At 53.0% G+C, this 16,021-nt stretch overlaps 1 protein-coding gene across 1 annotated transcript; it reads right to left on the bottom strand.

Moving 5' to 3' along the window:
• Positions 1-242: 242 nt before the first annotated feature.
• On the bottom strand, positions 243-15,974 carry MRRF (mitochondrial ribosome recycling factor). The gene is made up of 7 exons (XM_063144517.1): positions 15,940-15,974; positions 14,776-14,965; positions 12,294-12,443; positions 8,024-8,142; positions 5,770-5,861; positions 1,918-2,077; positions 243-775 (listed from the first exon to the last, which is right to left on the bottom strand). Exons 2-7 carry the CDS (start codon positions 14,942-14,944, stop codon positions 698-700), a joined length of 768 nt encoding a protein of 255 aa, XP_063000587.1. The 5' UTR covers positions 14,945-14,965; positions 15,940-15,974; the 3' UTR covers positions 243-697.
• Positions 15,975-16,021: the final 47 nt, after the last annotated feature.

The raw sequence follows: 16,021 nt of genomic DNA, 5'->3' as shown, positions 1-16,021 counted from the left end.
ATTGTCGACACTGACTGGCAGCAGCGGTTCTCCAGGGTTTCAGGCGGGAGTCTTTCCAGCCCTATCGGGAGATGCTGCCATGGATCGAACCGGCGACCTTCTGCCTGCAAAGCAGGGGCTCCGCCCACCGAGCTCCAGGCCCCTCCCTCTGCCGCTTTGCTGAAGAGGCCCTGCCGCGTGCTCCCTGTCCTGCACTGCATACCTTCCTCCAAGGATAGAAGCCATTAGATCATACGAGCATCTCGGGACTCCTGGAATATTTTATTTCACAGGCGAGTTTCCGGGCACGTTCATGAGGATGCCGGTGGCCCCGTGGCGCCGCCTCGGGCCCTTGCCCAACCGAGGGCTGCTTCCTTGGCCCCATCAGAGTTTGCAAGCGAGACACGGCAACACCAAGCACCAGCGGCGGGTGTCGCGTCTGTGTCCGAACGTCCTGCCCGACCGCTCTCAGAGTTGGTAGAGGCAGCCGAGGAGAGAGGCGAGCCCGGCACGCATCAGACGCGAGTCTCCGTCTCCCCCCACCCCAACGCCAAACCAGAGGAGGGCGGCAGGGCCAACCAGACGCTGTGCCTTCGCCTGCGGAGCAGTCCAACGCTGGATCGATGGCGTGAAACGTCACCGGGCAGGAGGCGGCGGCTGCCCAGGAGGCCACGGGGCGACATCGGGCTGGCGGCCTGGTGTTCCCGCCCGGCAGGGACTAACCCAGCAGTTCCTTCGTCTTCGCTGCCAACAGCTTGTCCATTTCGGCCGTCGTGTCGTCCGCCATTTGCTGGATCTGTAGTAAATTTGAGGGAGGGCCGGGGAAAACAAACAAACACTGCCTGACCTCCTTTCAGTTTTAACAAAGGGACGGAGCCCCACCCCACCCCCCCGCTGCCGTGGGGTGGATCCGGCATTTTTTAAAACAAAAACAAAAGCAAACAGCATCAAGACCGGAAGGACGTAACGGCAATCCCAAGAATCGGGCCAAAGGTCCTTCGAGTCCAAACCGAGTTTCCCACCAGTGGAGGCTGGTGGCTCCAATGTCAGTGGGGTGATGAATCTGCTCCAGGTTTCAGTCCGAACCAGTCTGAACTCCCGAGGGGCTCTCCCAGGTCAGCCTGAATAAAAGAGCCTCCTGACGCTTCTACAAACCCCTTGGGTGAACCGTCCACAGGGGGTGGAGAAGGTCAGGAGTTGTGGGCAACTTTCCACGCTCCCCAAACAGGTAACGGAAGCGGCAAGGTGGTGCTCAGGGCTCTTCTCACGCTTTCCCCTTCCCTCCGAACCCTCAAGACACTGAGGACTGGTCTGGTGCAGGGGCTAAGAAGCCGAGCAAGTTAAAATCTCTGCTCAGTCACAAAGTCACGACGCAGCCATAGGCAGGCCTCCCCTTGCCAGCCGGCCCATCTGGCCGCCGATCGCCTTCTGCAAGACGGTGGCAGTACTGCTGGCTTACCTCACCTGTTTGTCGTAAGGATGGCTGAGAAAACGCCTGGGAAGCCCTTTGAACGTTTGTAACATGTTATATGAATGAGAAGTATTTTTACTACATTTTATTTACACAGACGTAGGCCCCCCGCGATTTCATTAGAACTCAGAAGTGATTCAGGAGGGGTCTATACCACCTTTGGGAATGCCCGCAGGAGGGCCACTTGCATGAATGCACGGCGTCCTCCCCAGTGTGCTGGCTTTCCGTACGTGGGGAGATTACTTTTGATGAGGGTCCATGTCCTAACGTGTCCCGAGGGTCTACGTTCCTGTGAGAGGGCCATACCACGCAGTCCAGCGTATCGCTATGAGTCAGCTATGTTCTGCTTCTTACTACCGCTGACTTTAACACACCGCACTGTCTTTGTTGTGCAGTTAGGCGGTAGCCCTTCTCATGACTCTGGGCTAAGGCAAATCAATCAGGCCCGCACGCCCATCAAACGATACCTGTTTCTCTATCAACTTGATGGTGTCCTCTGAGACGGTTCTTTTGGCCCTCTTCGCCTGGTTGACAGCCCCGGAGCGCACTTTCCGCAGGGACTCTTTGGCTTTGTTGGTCAGCTGCTTGGCCGCCACAGCCAAGTTCTCCCGGTGCTCACGGGTGACCCTGGTCAACGAGAAGCAAAGGGGGGAACGGGTGTTGTTGGGGGGAAGCACCCGTCCTTTGCACTCGAGTGCAGGAGGGGGAGGCGGGCCGCAAACGGAGCTTGAAAACCGTGCCCGGATGCAAATCTGGATGGCACTGGAAAGGGTCGGGCGGAGGCAGAAGGAAAGCCACAGAGAAGTAGGGCTTGTGAACCGCCCAGAGAGCTTCAGCTATTGGACGGTATAAAAATGTAATAAATAAATAAAAAAATTGAACACCTCATTCCTTCTAGAGATCTTGGAAGAACCGCCCATTTATACCGCCTCCCCCAACCAGGTGCCCTTCAGGTTTGTTGGAACACAACTCCCATCAATGATGGGAGGAAGGTCGTCTCATGGCCTCTAGCCTCCCCCAATGGCACATGAGTTCTGGGATGCAGTGTAAAGCTATCTTCAAGGGCAGTGGAGGCTGGTGGCTCCGACGTCAGTGGGGCGGTGAATCCGCTCCGGGTTTCCATCGAAACTCTCAAGGAGCTATCCAAGGTGCTCCTTGAGAGTTCTGACTGCGTCCGATGGAAACCCGGAGTGGATTCACCACCCCACTGCCGTCGGAGCCACCAGCCTCCACTGCTCCAGGGGAAAGGCGCCCACGCGCAACTCCGGCCAGATGCGGCGATACTTGCGTCAAGAAGCCGTTGTGCAGATAACCAGCCTGGCTCCGTCGCTGCAAAAGGAAGCGCAGGGAGAGAAACGCACAGACGTGCGCACACCCACCCACCCACCCACACACACACCCCGTCTCTCTTCCCCGTTCTTGGCTTTCTCCTCCTCCCCCGTCATTCAAAGCGGAGGGTGACCCCGGAGCACGTTAATGATCAGGCTGCTGTGCCAGCCACCTGAAATCCCTGGCAATTAGGAGTAGATAATAGCAGCCTCCTTCAGAGTGGAGGGAGGGGGGGGTTGGAATAAGAAGAGAGGCAGGCAGGCGAGAAAGGAAGAACAGGAGATGGAGAAAGCAGAGGAGACACAGGGGCGCCTTCCTTGGCGTGGATCGGTTTTCTCCGACCGATGCTGCACGTGACGAAAGCGAGGCCTGCCTCCACCGTTCAGGAGCTGCCATCTTGCCGGTCTCCTAAGGCGAGGCCTTGCAGGGGGACGGACGGACGTCCGGCGTGTTTTTTTCGTCAGAGCACCCAAATCCAAACAAAAGTTTCTTACCACTTGGAGGCAAATGCAAGATCTTCCAGCGTGCTTTTATAAAAACAAAGGCACACTTCTTGGTGGGGAGAGCTTAATCTTTCAGCCCAGTATTTCTCAGTCCCATCACATCCTCTAAGATCAACAGGGACTAGCCTCTTGTTAATCCCTCCAATGTGCGCCCACCAAAGAGAGGTGCTCTGAGCGACCACATAAAGAGACAATGGATCAGACCAAAGATTAGTCCTGGGCCCTTTCTACACCTAAGGGTTACCCAGGAAAATGGAGGGGTCGTCCCTGTACATCATTTGGATGCACAGGAACGATCCCGGGGGGAAAAGCAGGTGTAGAAACAGCCCTGCTCAGCAGCCTAGTTCCAAAGCGGATGGCCAAAGCATGGCCTTCCTCTGCCCCTAGAATCCGCTTAGGATAGAATCATAGAATCATAGAATAGCAGAGTTGGAAGGGGCCTACAAGGCCATTGAGTCCAAGCCCCTGCTCAATGCAGGAATCCACCCTAAAGCATCCCTGACAGATGCTTGTCCAGCTGCCTCTTGAAGGCCTCCAGTGTAGGAGAGCCCACAGCCTCCCTAGGTAACTGGTTCCTTTGTCGTACTGCTCTAACAGTCAGGAGGTTTTTCCTGATGTCCAGCCGGAATCTGGCTTCCTTTAACTTGAGCCCGTTATTCCGTGTCCTGCACTCTGGGAGGATTGAGAAGAGATCCTGGCCCTCCTCTGTGTGACAACCTTTTAAGTATTTGAAGAGTGCTATCATGTCTCCCCTCAATCTTCTCTTCTCCAGGCTAAACATGCCCAGTTCTTTCAGTCTCTCTTCATAGGGCTTTGTTTCCAGACCCCTGCTTTGAAATAAGGAGGTTCCATTTTACAATTTTGGCATTCATAGACTTGGTTCGCACACAGTGAGAAGCCGCCATGGGTGAATTTCCACGCAGGGCTTCCCGTTGTGGTGGCGACCGCCATTTTGAATATTCAGGGCACGGCGGCGCACGCTTCCCGTTGCGTGAGAACCTGGCAAAGGCAGGTTGTGGTGATGGTTGACAAGCCACCCAGAACCCATGGGCTGTTTTCAGGTGACTTGTCAACACCTAACAACCCACCATCGCCTGGTTTGTGTACTTTGACGGATAACTGTTGTACCTGTTTTAACCTTGTACGTTTTAATTCTATTGCCAGTCATCTAAATAATAATGAAATAATTATTACTATCCATAATAAGAATAATAAAATATGTGTGAAGAGAGCAATTTGCCTCTCTTTAGTCATAAAGGAGATTGCCAGCCAGCTCTTCTGGGCAAGTCTAAATGCTGAGAGAGGTAACTGCTCCACCATGGAAAACTCCCCTCCAGGAGACTCACCAAAGCATCGAGCTTCTTTGATACCCTGTTAAAAGCATGTCTGTCTGTCTGTCTATCTATCTATATCATGTCTTCATTGTTAACACAGAGATGCCAGTGCTGCCTTTTAATCTGCCTCAACCAGGTGGGACGTTCCTCCGCCGCAAAACTTGCCCATTTTGCCTGTCTTCTTTATTTATTTTAGTGGGGGTGGGTGGGGCAGTGGAGTTGCCCTAGGAGGCTGGGGGCATTAATACCGGCTGTGTTTTTAAGGACATGGCTGCTGTTCCTTGCTCGGCACAGCAGGCCCTGGAGGGACTTGTGGAACGTCCGGACCTTGGGCAGGTAAATTCAGAGCCCTGTTTCCGATGCCTAGAATACACAGGGGTTAATTAGAGGAGCTGCCTTGTGACAGCAAAACAGCAGCAGTGAAACAAGAGCTTCAGCGGGTGTCGTTACGCAGCTCCTCCGCCGAAGTAAAATTAAACCAGCCACACCCCGAGGGGTGCAGCGGAAGCCCAAGCCACCCACTGCCCAAAAAATGTCTCCTGCAAGCCGGGGAGGAGGCAAGAGAGGAGGGGGGGAGTTCTTTGCAGCAGATCTCTCTCTCTCTCTCTCTCTCTCTCTCTCTCTCTCTGGGGATTCTCCTATTCATTTAACTTTGAAAATATATTTCTATCCCTGCCTTCTGACGAAAAAAACTCCCGGACTTCCAGACTGAATACGCGAAGAACGTTAAAATAGTAAGAAGGCAAGAGAACGCTGCCAATAATAATAATAATAATAATTAACACGCAAAACAAAAGAAACTAATGCACAGCAGATACAGCGGCAGCCTTAAAAAGGGAGTCTGTCATTGGGACATTTTTAAAAAGCCTGGGAAAACAAGGAAAATTCCCCCGGCATTGAAAGGACATTGCGATGGGCATGGGGTGGGTGGGGTCACAGCTGAGAAGGCCCCGTGGTTCGCCGCAACCCGTCTCACTCAGATCGGAAGCCGTACCTGGAGGGAGGTTGATGTAGGAGACACCCCTTCAGAGAGGTTCTTCCCAGGCCCCCACATATCTGGGATGCACAGAGCTGGAATCGCCCGGGACAATACTGTGCCGCCCTGCCCCCACTCAGTCCCCGAGTCAGAGAGACGGCCGTTGCGGTTCCTTACTTAGGCAGTGGCACGCGGATGATCGGGCCATCTGCTTCCGGGTTTAGGTTCATTCCACTCTCTCGGATCGCCTTGATAGCCGCAGCTGCGCTCTGCCGAGAAGAGATCAAAAAGGCAGAGGGAATTAGCAAATAATTATTACCAGACGCCGGAGCCCTCCATCAATGGGGAGCAATCCATCTTGACAGAACATGGAAACGTTTAGTTCAGTTACCAGCGAGACCAGGAAGTTACATCGGCGCAGGCTGCTTTGATCAAACTGAATTGCACACTGCGGCGCTCCCCCTCGCCGCCCCCCCCAGTACAGAGGTATCGGTGAAGCGGCTGGGACGGGGCGGGGCAGGTGGGGAACGGCGGGTGGGGAGGGAAGAAAGCAAAAACGAAAATGGAAACCATTCTGACGGTTTGAGGCAAGGCAGATTTTCTAAAAAGACAGCGAATTCTCGAGGGGGGCGGGTGGGTGGGACGAGACCCTGGGAGTTCGCAAGATGTAGGACGAAAGCAGATGAAAGGTTCCGGGGCCCGACGCTGCGTGCCAAAGATCTCACGCGCCGGGGAGCTTAGAGGGAAGACGTGAACCGCGGGAACCAGTTCCACATTGCCACAGGCAAAGTGTGAAAAGAAGGGGGATTAACACGAGGCCTGCGCTTTACAGCTGCGGATTTTCAGGCTGCGCCGGAGAGCTGCCAGCTCCATCCGCAGCACCACTGCGAGGCAATGAGGGCAGGGCGAGGGAGCAGGCAGCCCCTCAGGCGGGCAGCGTGGGGGAGGGCTGCCTTTTCTCTGGGACAATTTTAGGGGGGGGGGGAACCACGTAGTCAAAATTCCACACCCTGAAAAGCTGGATCCTGCACCTTGCATGACTTCGCCAAATTTGCCTGAGTTATTCTGCTTTTTAAATGGAAAAGGAACAGCCAATTTCGCACAATTTACTGTAGTTTTGCTAGTTGCGCGGAGGGGCTCGGAGCAGGCAGGGCATTCAAGTCAAGCCTCCTCGATGGGCCGTAGCGCAGTGGTAGAAGATGAAGAGAAGATGAAGCCAAAGGAGCCCCTCCAGGAGTTTAGGGCAGCCGTGTTTGGAGCAGCTTTACTGTAACATAATATTCAGGCTTTGCTTGCAGAAGGTCCCAGGTTCGATCCCCGGCGGCATCTCCAGAAAAGAATCCCGCTTGGAACCCTGGAGTGCTGCTGCTGCCAGTCAGTGCTGACAATGCTGGGCTAGATGGACCAAGGGACTGACTCAGTACAAGGCCGCTTCTGACGTTGCTCCTGAGAGCTGGACATCTTAGCCGCCGTCACCCCTTCTGGCTTCACACATTTCAGCAGCCCAGGTGTTTTTAAGTGCGTCATCATAGCCATAAGGGCTAGCCATTTGTTTGTGCTTTTATTAAAACTGGATTTTTGATGGGATGGCCTGCTCGAAATCTGAACATGACGAAGCTGCCGTATACCAAAGCCGGTCGGTGGCCCGTCCAGCCTAGCCTAGCAGAAGGGCCTCGGTTCAGTGGCACAGCCCCCTGCTTTTTGTGCAGAAGGTCCCGGGTTCAATATCAAAGACCCCCAAGCAGAGCTGGAAAAATTCCTTCCTGATCCTGGAGAACTGCTGCTGCCAGTCAGTGCTGACAACACTGGGCTAGATGGACCAAGGGCCTGACTCAGTATAAGATAGTTTTGATGTTCCTGTTTAATTCAGCCCTTTATTTAGAAACATAAGGACTAGAAACTTAATTTAAGGGAAAGTGCAATGGCTCAGTGGTAGGAGATGACCTTTGCGGAGATCCCGGCTGCATCTCCAGGTAAGGCTGGGAAAACTCCCGCCTGAAACTCTGGAGAGTCGCTGCTGCCAGTCAGTGTCAACAATGCTGGGCTAGATGGACCAAGGGTCTGACTCAGTAGAAAGCAGCTTCCTATGAGGTCTCTCTCAGCCTTCCCCAAATGTGCTGGACTACGACTCCCATAATTCCCAGCCAGCACGGCCATTGCCCCAATGGGCCCCTATTTCTCCCCACCCTTCCCCTGATTCTTTTTGACCCTGCATCAAACCACAACAGCAAGAAAGGGGAGATTCACTCCCCCAGGAAGTGTGCAACCTGAATATTTCAACCATGGGGCAGAGGCAGGACGGACACAAGATGGCTGACAACAAAAAAGACAATGGCAGGTCCTCCTAAGTCTTACACACACACACTCACACACACACACGCACACAACCAGGGCCCAGCTATGCAGGAGTCCATGGAGAGAGTCAACTTACCTCTGGGAAACTGCTCATGTTGACAATGATGAGCTGTGGGGACTTCAGGGAGACCTGCGCAAGCTGGTTTAAAGGAAATTTCCCGTCCTCAGTTGCGACTGTTATATGATCGAGAGCCCCTTCAAGGAGAAATAAAACCGGGTCAACACCCCCTGGGTGCTTGTGGCGACAAAAAGGACACGAGAACAGCTAAGTGGAGCCGTGCAACTCCGGGCCAATAGTCCAAACTCTCCAAGAGGGTGAGAACAGACAGTCAGAGAAACACAGATTTGGAAGGGACCGCGGAGGTCATCCGGCTCACCCCCTGCCCAATGGAGGCCCCTGCAATGCCGGATACAACAGCAGCATCCTTGAAGGACGGCTGCCCAGATGCTGCTGAAATCCCTCCAACGAAGGTAATACAAGCCCCAGCCCAAGGAGCTGCCGCCGCCGCTGAAACACTTTAGGAGCGGGGGCGGCTTCTGTTTCGGAGGCGGGGTCTTCTACCTGGCCACTTTTCTCACATCAGCCTCTTCATCGTTCATTTATTCTGCAGCCAGACCAACCTGCAAGGGAGGCCGTGGCTGCTCCCTGCCTCGCTCGTGCAGGACTGAGGCTGAGGGCAGAAGGCTGCAGCCGGATTGGCAACAGGGGCGGCTTATCGCCGGCACAACGCACCTACACCGAGGGAAGCTGCCCTGGCTGCCTGCCTGCCTGCTTCCGGGCCAGGTTTAAGGTTAGGGTCCTTGTTTAAGGCCAGGTTTAAGGCTTGGAAGAGCCTCGTGTGGCACAGAGCGGTAAAGCAGCAGTTTCTGCAGCCGAAACTCTCCCCACGGCCTGAGTTCGATCCCAGCGGAAGCTGGTTCTCAGGCAGCCGGCTCGGGTTGACTCAGCCTTCCATCCTCCCAAGGTCGGTAAAATGAGTACCCAGTTAGCAGGGGGAAAGGTAATCACGGCCGGGGAAGGCAACGGCAAACCACCCCGCTATAAGGCCTGCCAAGAAAACGTCAGCGAAAGCTGGCGTCCCTCCAAGAGTCAGTAATGACTCAGTGCTCGCACGAGAGGTTCCTTTCCTTTCCTTAAGGCTTGGGTCCTGACCCCCTGCCAGCCTGCTCAGTTACAGCATTAACCAGGAGATACCTTCCTGGTGGTACCCAAGGTTTCGGAGGTTCAGTCCACGAGGGCTCAGAATAGGGTCTTTAGTATCATAGCGCCCACTCTCTGGAACTCCCTCGCACTCCAAACTAGGCAGGTGCTGACCTTTCTGGGTTTTCAGTGCCTAGTGAAAACATATTTTTTCCAGCAAGCATTCCCAGGAAGGTAATCTTGTCTTCTGCGTACAGTGATAAAATGCAGTCTTCCATGATAACCTTACACTGCACTATGCTCCCTCCAGTATCCGAGGCAGTAAGCCTACATGTGCCAGTTGCTGGGGAACATGGGTGGGAGGGTGCTGTTGCACTCGTGTCCTGCTTGGGGGTCCTTGGCCGACAGCTGGTCGGCCACTGTGTGAACAGAGCACTGGAATAGGTGGACCCTCGGTCTGATCCAGCCTCAGGGCTCTTCTGATGTCCTCATTGTTTTATACATCGCTTAGAAATTCCTTTTAAGGTAAGCAATTCATAAACACAGTTAAATAAAGATAATGTCCACCACATGCAAATCGAACTTTCATTCGTTAACCCATTTAAAATGTTAGTTCATAGAATCATAGAATAGCAGAGTTGGAAGGGGCCTGCAAGGCCATCGAGTCCAACCCCGCTGACTAACTACTTATGAAGGCAAACGGTTCAGCAGCCTGCAGCAATTCAAATGTCAGCCGCCCAACCTGTTTGGTGCAGTACAGAGGGCCTGGCGTGAAACCACAAATTGTTACCTGTGGCTTCAAACTTTCACCCCCTACAAGCTTTTTGGACCAAGCCTTCATGTTTCCTGTGACAGAACATTGTGAGCCAGAAAAGGTTAAGGAAGGGGGCGGCCGGGGGGAAGCACTTGAACCGAAACAGACAGCTGAGCAGTTAACAGCTACAATATTTAAGACGATTCACGTGACGCAAGCCCAGCTCTGCATGTGTCCGTGACACTTTCTGTGGCTGAGCGTTTCTAGTCGTTTGCCTGCGTGTCTCCCTAATTTTGGATCGGTAAAATTTAGTCTAACTCCTCCTACAAAAGGACAGACCCACGAAGGCCGCGAGGCGAGGGGCGGTCTTGTGGCTGCACGGATCCAAATCTGCCGCCAAAGAGCCCCTCCCCCACGTCTGGATGGCAATTTCCAGGAGGCTAATTTAGTGCCAATTGCACCTTTCCTGCCCGGCCACGCTGGTAGCTGACAAGTCCTTTCTCCGTCACATCTGCAAACGGTTCGCTTAGACGCTTCTGACGTCTCCCACTTGCCATGGCCGCCTGCAGGAAGCTATTAGCAAAAATGGGCCCTTCCTGGTCAAGCTCAGGGCAAGGAAAGTGGGCTGGGGGTGGGTGGGATTGGGTTAAGGATGTCAAGGCAGCCGTCAGCGTGGTGCCCAGTGCGCAACTTCAGAGACGTTGCAGCGGCTACAGCTTCGACAGCGGTGGTATGCAAGGTTGCTGTCGTGGCACGTTGAAGAGCCTAAATCCTCCCTTCCTGTTTATTTGCCTTTTAAAAAGCAGGGCAAACGGAGCAGCCTGCTGGATCAGGCTGAAGGACCATCGGAAGCTGCCTCATACTGAATCAGACCCTTGGTCCATCTAGAACAGTACTGTTAACACGGACTGGCAGCAGCGGCTCTCCAGGGTTTCAGGCCAGGTTTTTCCCCCCTGTCCTACTGGGATCTGCTGGGGATCAAACCTTGGACTTTCTACATGCAAAGCCAGGGGCTCTACTAATTTAGCCCCGGCCCCTCCAATGTCCTGTTTCCACAGTGAAGAATCCAGATGCCTGGGGAGGGGCTGTGTATCCATGCTCTGATAACCTCTCGTTTGGATGACTGCAATGCGTTATACGTGGGGCTGCCTTTGAAAATGGTCCAGAAACTTCAACTGGTACAAAACAGGGCAACACGCTTACTAACAGGGACTGGCCGAAGAGAGCACATTATGCCAGTCCTTTTCCAGCTTCATTGGCTGCCAGTCCAGGTCCGGGCCCGATTCAAAGTGCTGGTATTAACATTAAAGCCCTAAACGGCTTGGGGCCAGGCTATCTGAAAGACCGCCTCCTCCCATATGTACCTGCCCGGACCCTAAGGTCATCCTCAGGGGTCCTTCTCCGCGAGCCCCTGCCAAAGGAAGTGAGGCAGGTGGCTACCAGGAGCAGGGCCTTCTCTGCTGTGGCACTCTGGCTGTGGAACAAGCTCCCTAAGGAGGTTCGCTTGGCACCTACATTATATGCCTTTAAATGCCAGGTGAAGACCTTTTTATTCTCCCAGCATTTTAACAGTCTATAAATAAATTTTAACTTGGTGTTTTAAATTTGTAATTTTGCATTGCTGCTGTTTTTATCTGGCTGAGCTTTTATATTGTATTTTATATTATGGTTTTATACTGTTGTTTTATACTTTGAATATTTTTAATTTTTGTGAACCACCCAGAGAGCTCCGGCTATTGGGCGGTATAGAAATGTAATAAATAAATAAATAAATAGCTCAGTGGTAGAGCTCCCCGCTCTGCAGGCAGTTCAATCCCTGGCATCTCCAGGTGAGGAAAGATTCCGGCCTGAAACTCTGGAGAGCCACTTCTGCCAGTCAGTGTCGACGATACTGGGCTAGATGGACTTACACTGAGTCCATCTAGATGGCCTTGACATAAGGCAGCTTCCTATGTTTCTATGCCTCTGGGAAGCCCGCAAGAAGAGCTGCCAGTTTCCTACCCCCAGAAGGCTTAATTTACGCCTTCTGAGAGCTCCTGTTGTAAAGACATGTCTGAAAATGCCTCCTGTGTTGTTGTTGTTTTGCTGAGCTTCTGATCAACAGGGCCGCTCCAGTAACGGTGCGGAGCTCCTGTATGTATGAGCGAAACTTGGCCTGTCCGCTGAAGCGAAGGCGGAAAGTTCACACCTGCAGGAGCTCCTGGTCCTGAAAAGGAATTGCTAGAGGGAGTCTTGGTGGGGCTTCTAACCATGAGAAATGGGGTGGGTGGGTGTGAAAAGGACCAGACCTCTTCACTCAGCAAACGCTCCAGGACGCCTGTGTGACCACCTATAAACCCCTACCTGTTATAAAAGGTGTTTGCATGTGACGACGTCTCCACGCACCACAGGTAAATACGAGGCTGTCACCACGAGGCAGGCCCAGCAACCCCAAAGAAGCAAGGGACTCACCTGGAGAAGTCCTGATGCTCAGGTTCTTGCTGAAGTCCTCCTGCAGGGCTTTAACCACGGAGTGCATCTCCTCGTTCACCTCTTCCAGGCTGATGATGTCCTCGACTAAAGAGGCGTTGATGCTCACGCGGGGCTGGGCTTTCCCTTTAGCTGGCAAGAGCGCACAGAAGGTTAGCTCCCTCGCATGCCAGCGAACAACAGGAACGAAAGGGGCCTGGAAGCTGAGTGGCGCCCCTCCTGTTCATTTCTTGGGGGCTTGCGTGCGGGAGAACTTCCCAACGGACAGGGGCCTTTGGTAGGCAAAGGCTCGAGTTGCACAGAACTCTTCGGCCGGCACAGAAAGATCGCTACATCTTCTGCGTGTTTAGCAAGCAAGTCGTGCCACCTGGGTTCAGATGCCAGATGCTTCAGGAAGGCTGACAAGCAGGGTAGGAATGCAAGACTATCTGCTACTCTGGGCTAGACTGCCTCTGGACCTGGAGGTTCCATTCCTATCATGGCTAATAAGAACGTCAGAGGAGTCCTGCTGGATCCAGGCCAAAAAGGATCTAGATTGGCATCTTTCTTCTGGGAAGTAGCGCCCAAAGGAAACAGCCCTCCTCTGTTCCCTGTCCACAGGAACTCATCTTTGAAGCAAGACTGCATTTGCACGTGGATGTCCCCTTAGCCATCATGGCTAATAGGTGCCAAGAGGCTTGAGGCTGTACTTAGGGAGAGGAGGAGACGGGGCCATTCCACCAGCCCTGCTGAAAGACTTGTGGTTTCCCCCTCCCCTCTTCCTCCTGACTTTTTAGACTGTAAGCCCCCAGGCAGGGGCTGCCTTATTTAACTGATTATACCTAACCCATTACTGGAGAATTTTTTGGCTGAGGAGCAAGATAAAAAAAAACCTTTGAATGAATAATAAAAAAAATCTCTTCCATTATTTGTTTACCCCTTTTTTAAAAAAACTTAAGGCAGTGGGTTTGGGGCACGTTTGGGGCAAGGGAGTTCCATCTTTATGTACTGGGGGAAGAAATCCTTTTCTTCTGTCCATCCTAAATCTCCTTCCAATCAGTTTCATTGGGTGCTCATCTACCCTGGCCCAAGTTCTAGCATTATACGAGGGAGACAAAACTCTCTCATCCATTTTCCCCACACCATTTAGAATCATAGAGTAGTGGAGCTGGAAGGAGCCTATAAGGCCATCGAGTCCAACACCCCACCCCACCCCGCTCAATGGAGGAATCCACCTTAAAGCATCCCTGACAGGTGGTTGTCCAGCTGCCTCTTGAAGGCCTCCAATGTGGGGGAGCCCACAGCCTCCCTAGGTAACTGATTCCATTGTCGTACTGCTCTAACAGTCAGGAAGCTTTTCCTGATGTCCAGCTGGAATCTGGCTTCCTGTAACTTGAGAAGAGATCCTGGTCCTCCTCTGTGTGACAACCTTTCAGGTATTTGAAGAGTGCTCTCATGTCTCCCCTCCATCTTCTGTTCTCCAGGCTCAACATGCCCAGTTCTTTCAGTCTCTCTTCATAGGGCTTTGTTTCCAGGCCCCTGATCATAGAATCATAGAACAGTAGAGTTGGCCTATAAGGCCATCAAGTCCAACCCCTTGCTCAATGCAGGAATCCACATTGCCCTCCTCTGAACCCCTTCCAGCTTGTCTGCATCCTTCCTCAAGTGTGCTGCCCAGAACTGAAAGCAATATTCAAGATGAGGCCTAACCAGGGCCGAATGAAGTGGAGTCAGTGCCTCACGCAATTTTGGAAGCTATACTTCTATTAACGCAGCCCAAAATAGCATTTGCTTTTTTTGCAGTCACATCACACTGTTGGCTCATATTCAGCTTGTGATCTACAACAATTCCAAGATCCTTCTCATTTGTAGTATTGCTGAGCCAAGTATCCCCCATCTTGTAACTGCACATTTGGTTTCTTTTTCCTAGGTGTAGAACTTGGCATTTATCCCTATTAAATTTCATTCCGTTGTTATCAGCTTAGTGCTCCAGCCTATCAAGATCACTTTGAAATTTGGAATTGTATGAATCACTATCATGTCCCCTCAAGCTTTGGGCGCACTGTTGGCTAGGGAATGCTGGGAGTGTAGGATATTTCCTGCCTAAACAGGCATAGGGTCCAATGCCATCCAATGCAGGGCTGGAGGAGCGGTGGAGATGACCTTTGCCTCCCTGTCCTCCTGTTTCATATTCAGAACCATGAGGACTGGAATGTTACATTATTTTTAGGTGAAGGACAACAGCTCAGTGGCGAGCTGAAACCCTGGAGAGCTGCTACAAGTCCGTATGGACAATACTGAATTAGATGGACCAAGCGTCTGATTCAGTATGAGGGATTATGTTTCTAATAATACAACTGTTTAAAGCTTGGCATCGTTTCTACTGAGGGAATCAGTGACTCCTGCACTTCCCCAGTCATCAGGATCGAGTGGTCTAAAATATACAGATGAATAAAAAGGGCAGAAAAAGACATTCTCCTCTCACCTTTGGCCTTCTTGGTAGCAAGATGCCTGGCCTGCATCGTCTGACCAGCCCAGCTTCCCACACGGCCCCTGAACTTCAGAGGGGCTTGTGGGGACGGCCTTGTGACGCCCGAGGCGGAGTAACGGAGCAGGAGAGGGAACTGGCGGAGGCACCTGAGTGGCCCCGCCATGATACGCGGCTGAAGAGCAACCTAGAAAGGAAACGACCCAAAGCTGGGATCAGGCGATCCCTTCACCAGTCCAAAAGGCTCAACATTGTAGGGAAGGTTTTGAGATCAACAAAAGACGTTACAAAAGATACTACAAAAAGCAGGGTGTCTGAGGAGGGGAAAGAAAAGGCTGATCTGATGTGGAAGTCTGTACTAACAGGGTCTTATGATGGACTTCTCCAACCTGGTGCCCTCCCAGTGTGACGGACAGCAACTCCCAGTATTCCCAGCCAGCATATTTTATTGTTTATTTATTTGTTACATTTATATCCCACCTTTCTTGCAAGAACCCCGAGGAGGCCGACATGACCCTCCTCCTCCTCTCCATTTTATCCTCACAACCACCCTGTGAGGGGGGCCAGGCTGAGAGTCAGGGACTGGCCCAAAGTCACACACTGAGCTTCGTGGGGGCTGAAACCCGGGCCTCGTCCAACCTGGTGTGTGGTCCAGATGTGCCAGACTACAACTCCCATCAGTCACCATGGGCCATGCTGGCTGGGAAGGACGAACAGGCAGCAGACTGGGGAAACCTGGATAAGGTACCCAGGGGGGAGCCAGAAAGAGGAATGAATGGGGTTTGGAAACCGGGTTAAGCGCTGTGATGTGGACAGGCTTAATCCAGATCCTCCTCCATGGGGCCCTTTAGCTATGCAGGAGAGAAGCAGCCAGGCCCCGCCCACTCAGGCCACTCCCACTCAGGCCCCGCCCACTCGCTCCTCCAGCGAGGCCGATAGGGCTCTTAAGCCCCGCCCCTCACGGCCTTTTCTAAGCCCCGCCCACCACGCTCGCTTCTTTTCCTAAGCCACGCCCCCTTAACCCGGAGCCCCCGCAAACGCCAGAGAAAACAGGAGGGTCTTTTTCCGTGGGCCCTCTCGCCTCTTCCCGTCGTCCCCTCTCCCTTCCTTCCCTCCCTCCCTTCCCTCAGCCTCAGGCGCCGCAGCCGACCCTGCGCTCACCCGCCGCGCCGCCGAGAAGAACCAGCCACAGAGCGTCGCGGCCTAGTGACGTAAGCCCTCCTTCCTCCGCGCGGACGGGTGA

Source organism: Elgaria multicarinata, chromosome 19, assembly GCF_023053635.1.
Source record: "Elgaria multicarinata webbii isolate HBS135686 ecotype San Diego chromosome 19, rElgMul1.1.pri, whole genome shotgun sequence".
NCBI classification, from domain to species: Eukaryota; Metazoa; Chordata; class Lepidosauria; order Squamata; family Anguidae; genus Elgaria; species Elgaria multicarinata.
Note: the sequence above shows the minus strand (reverse complement) of the source record. Positions and strands in the feature narration are given on the sequence as shown.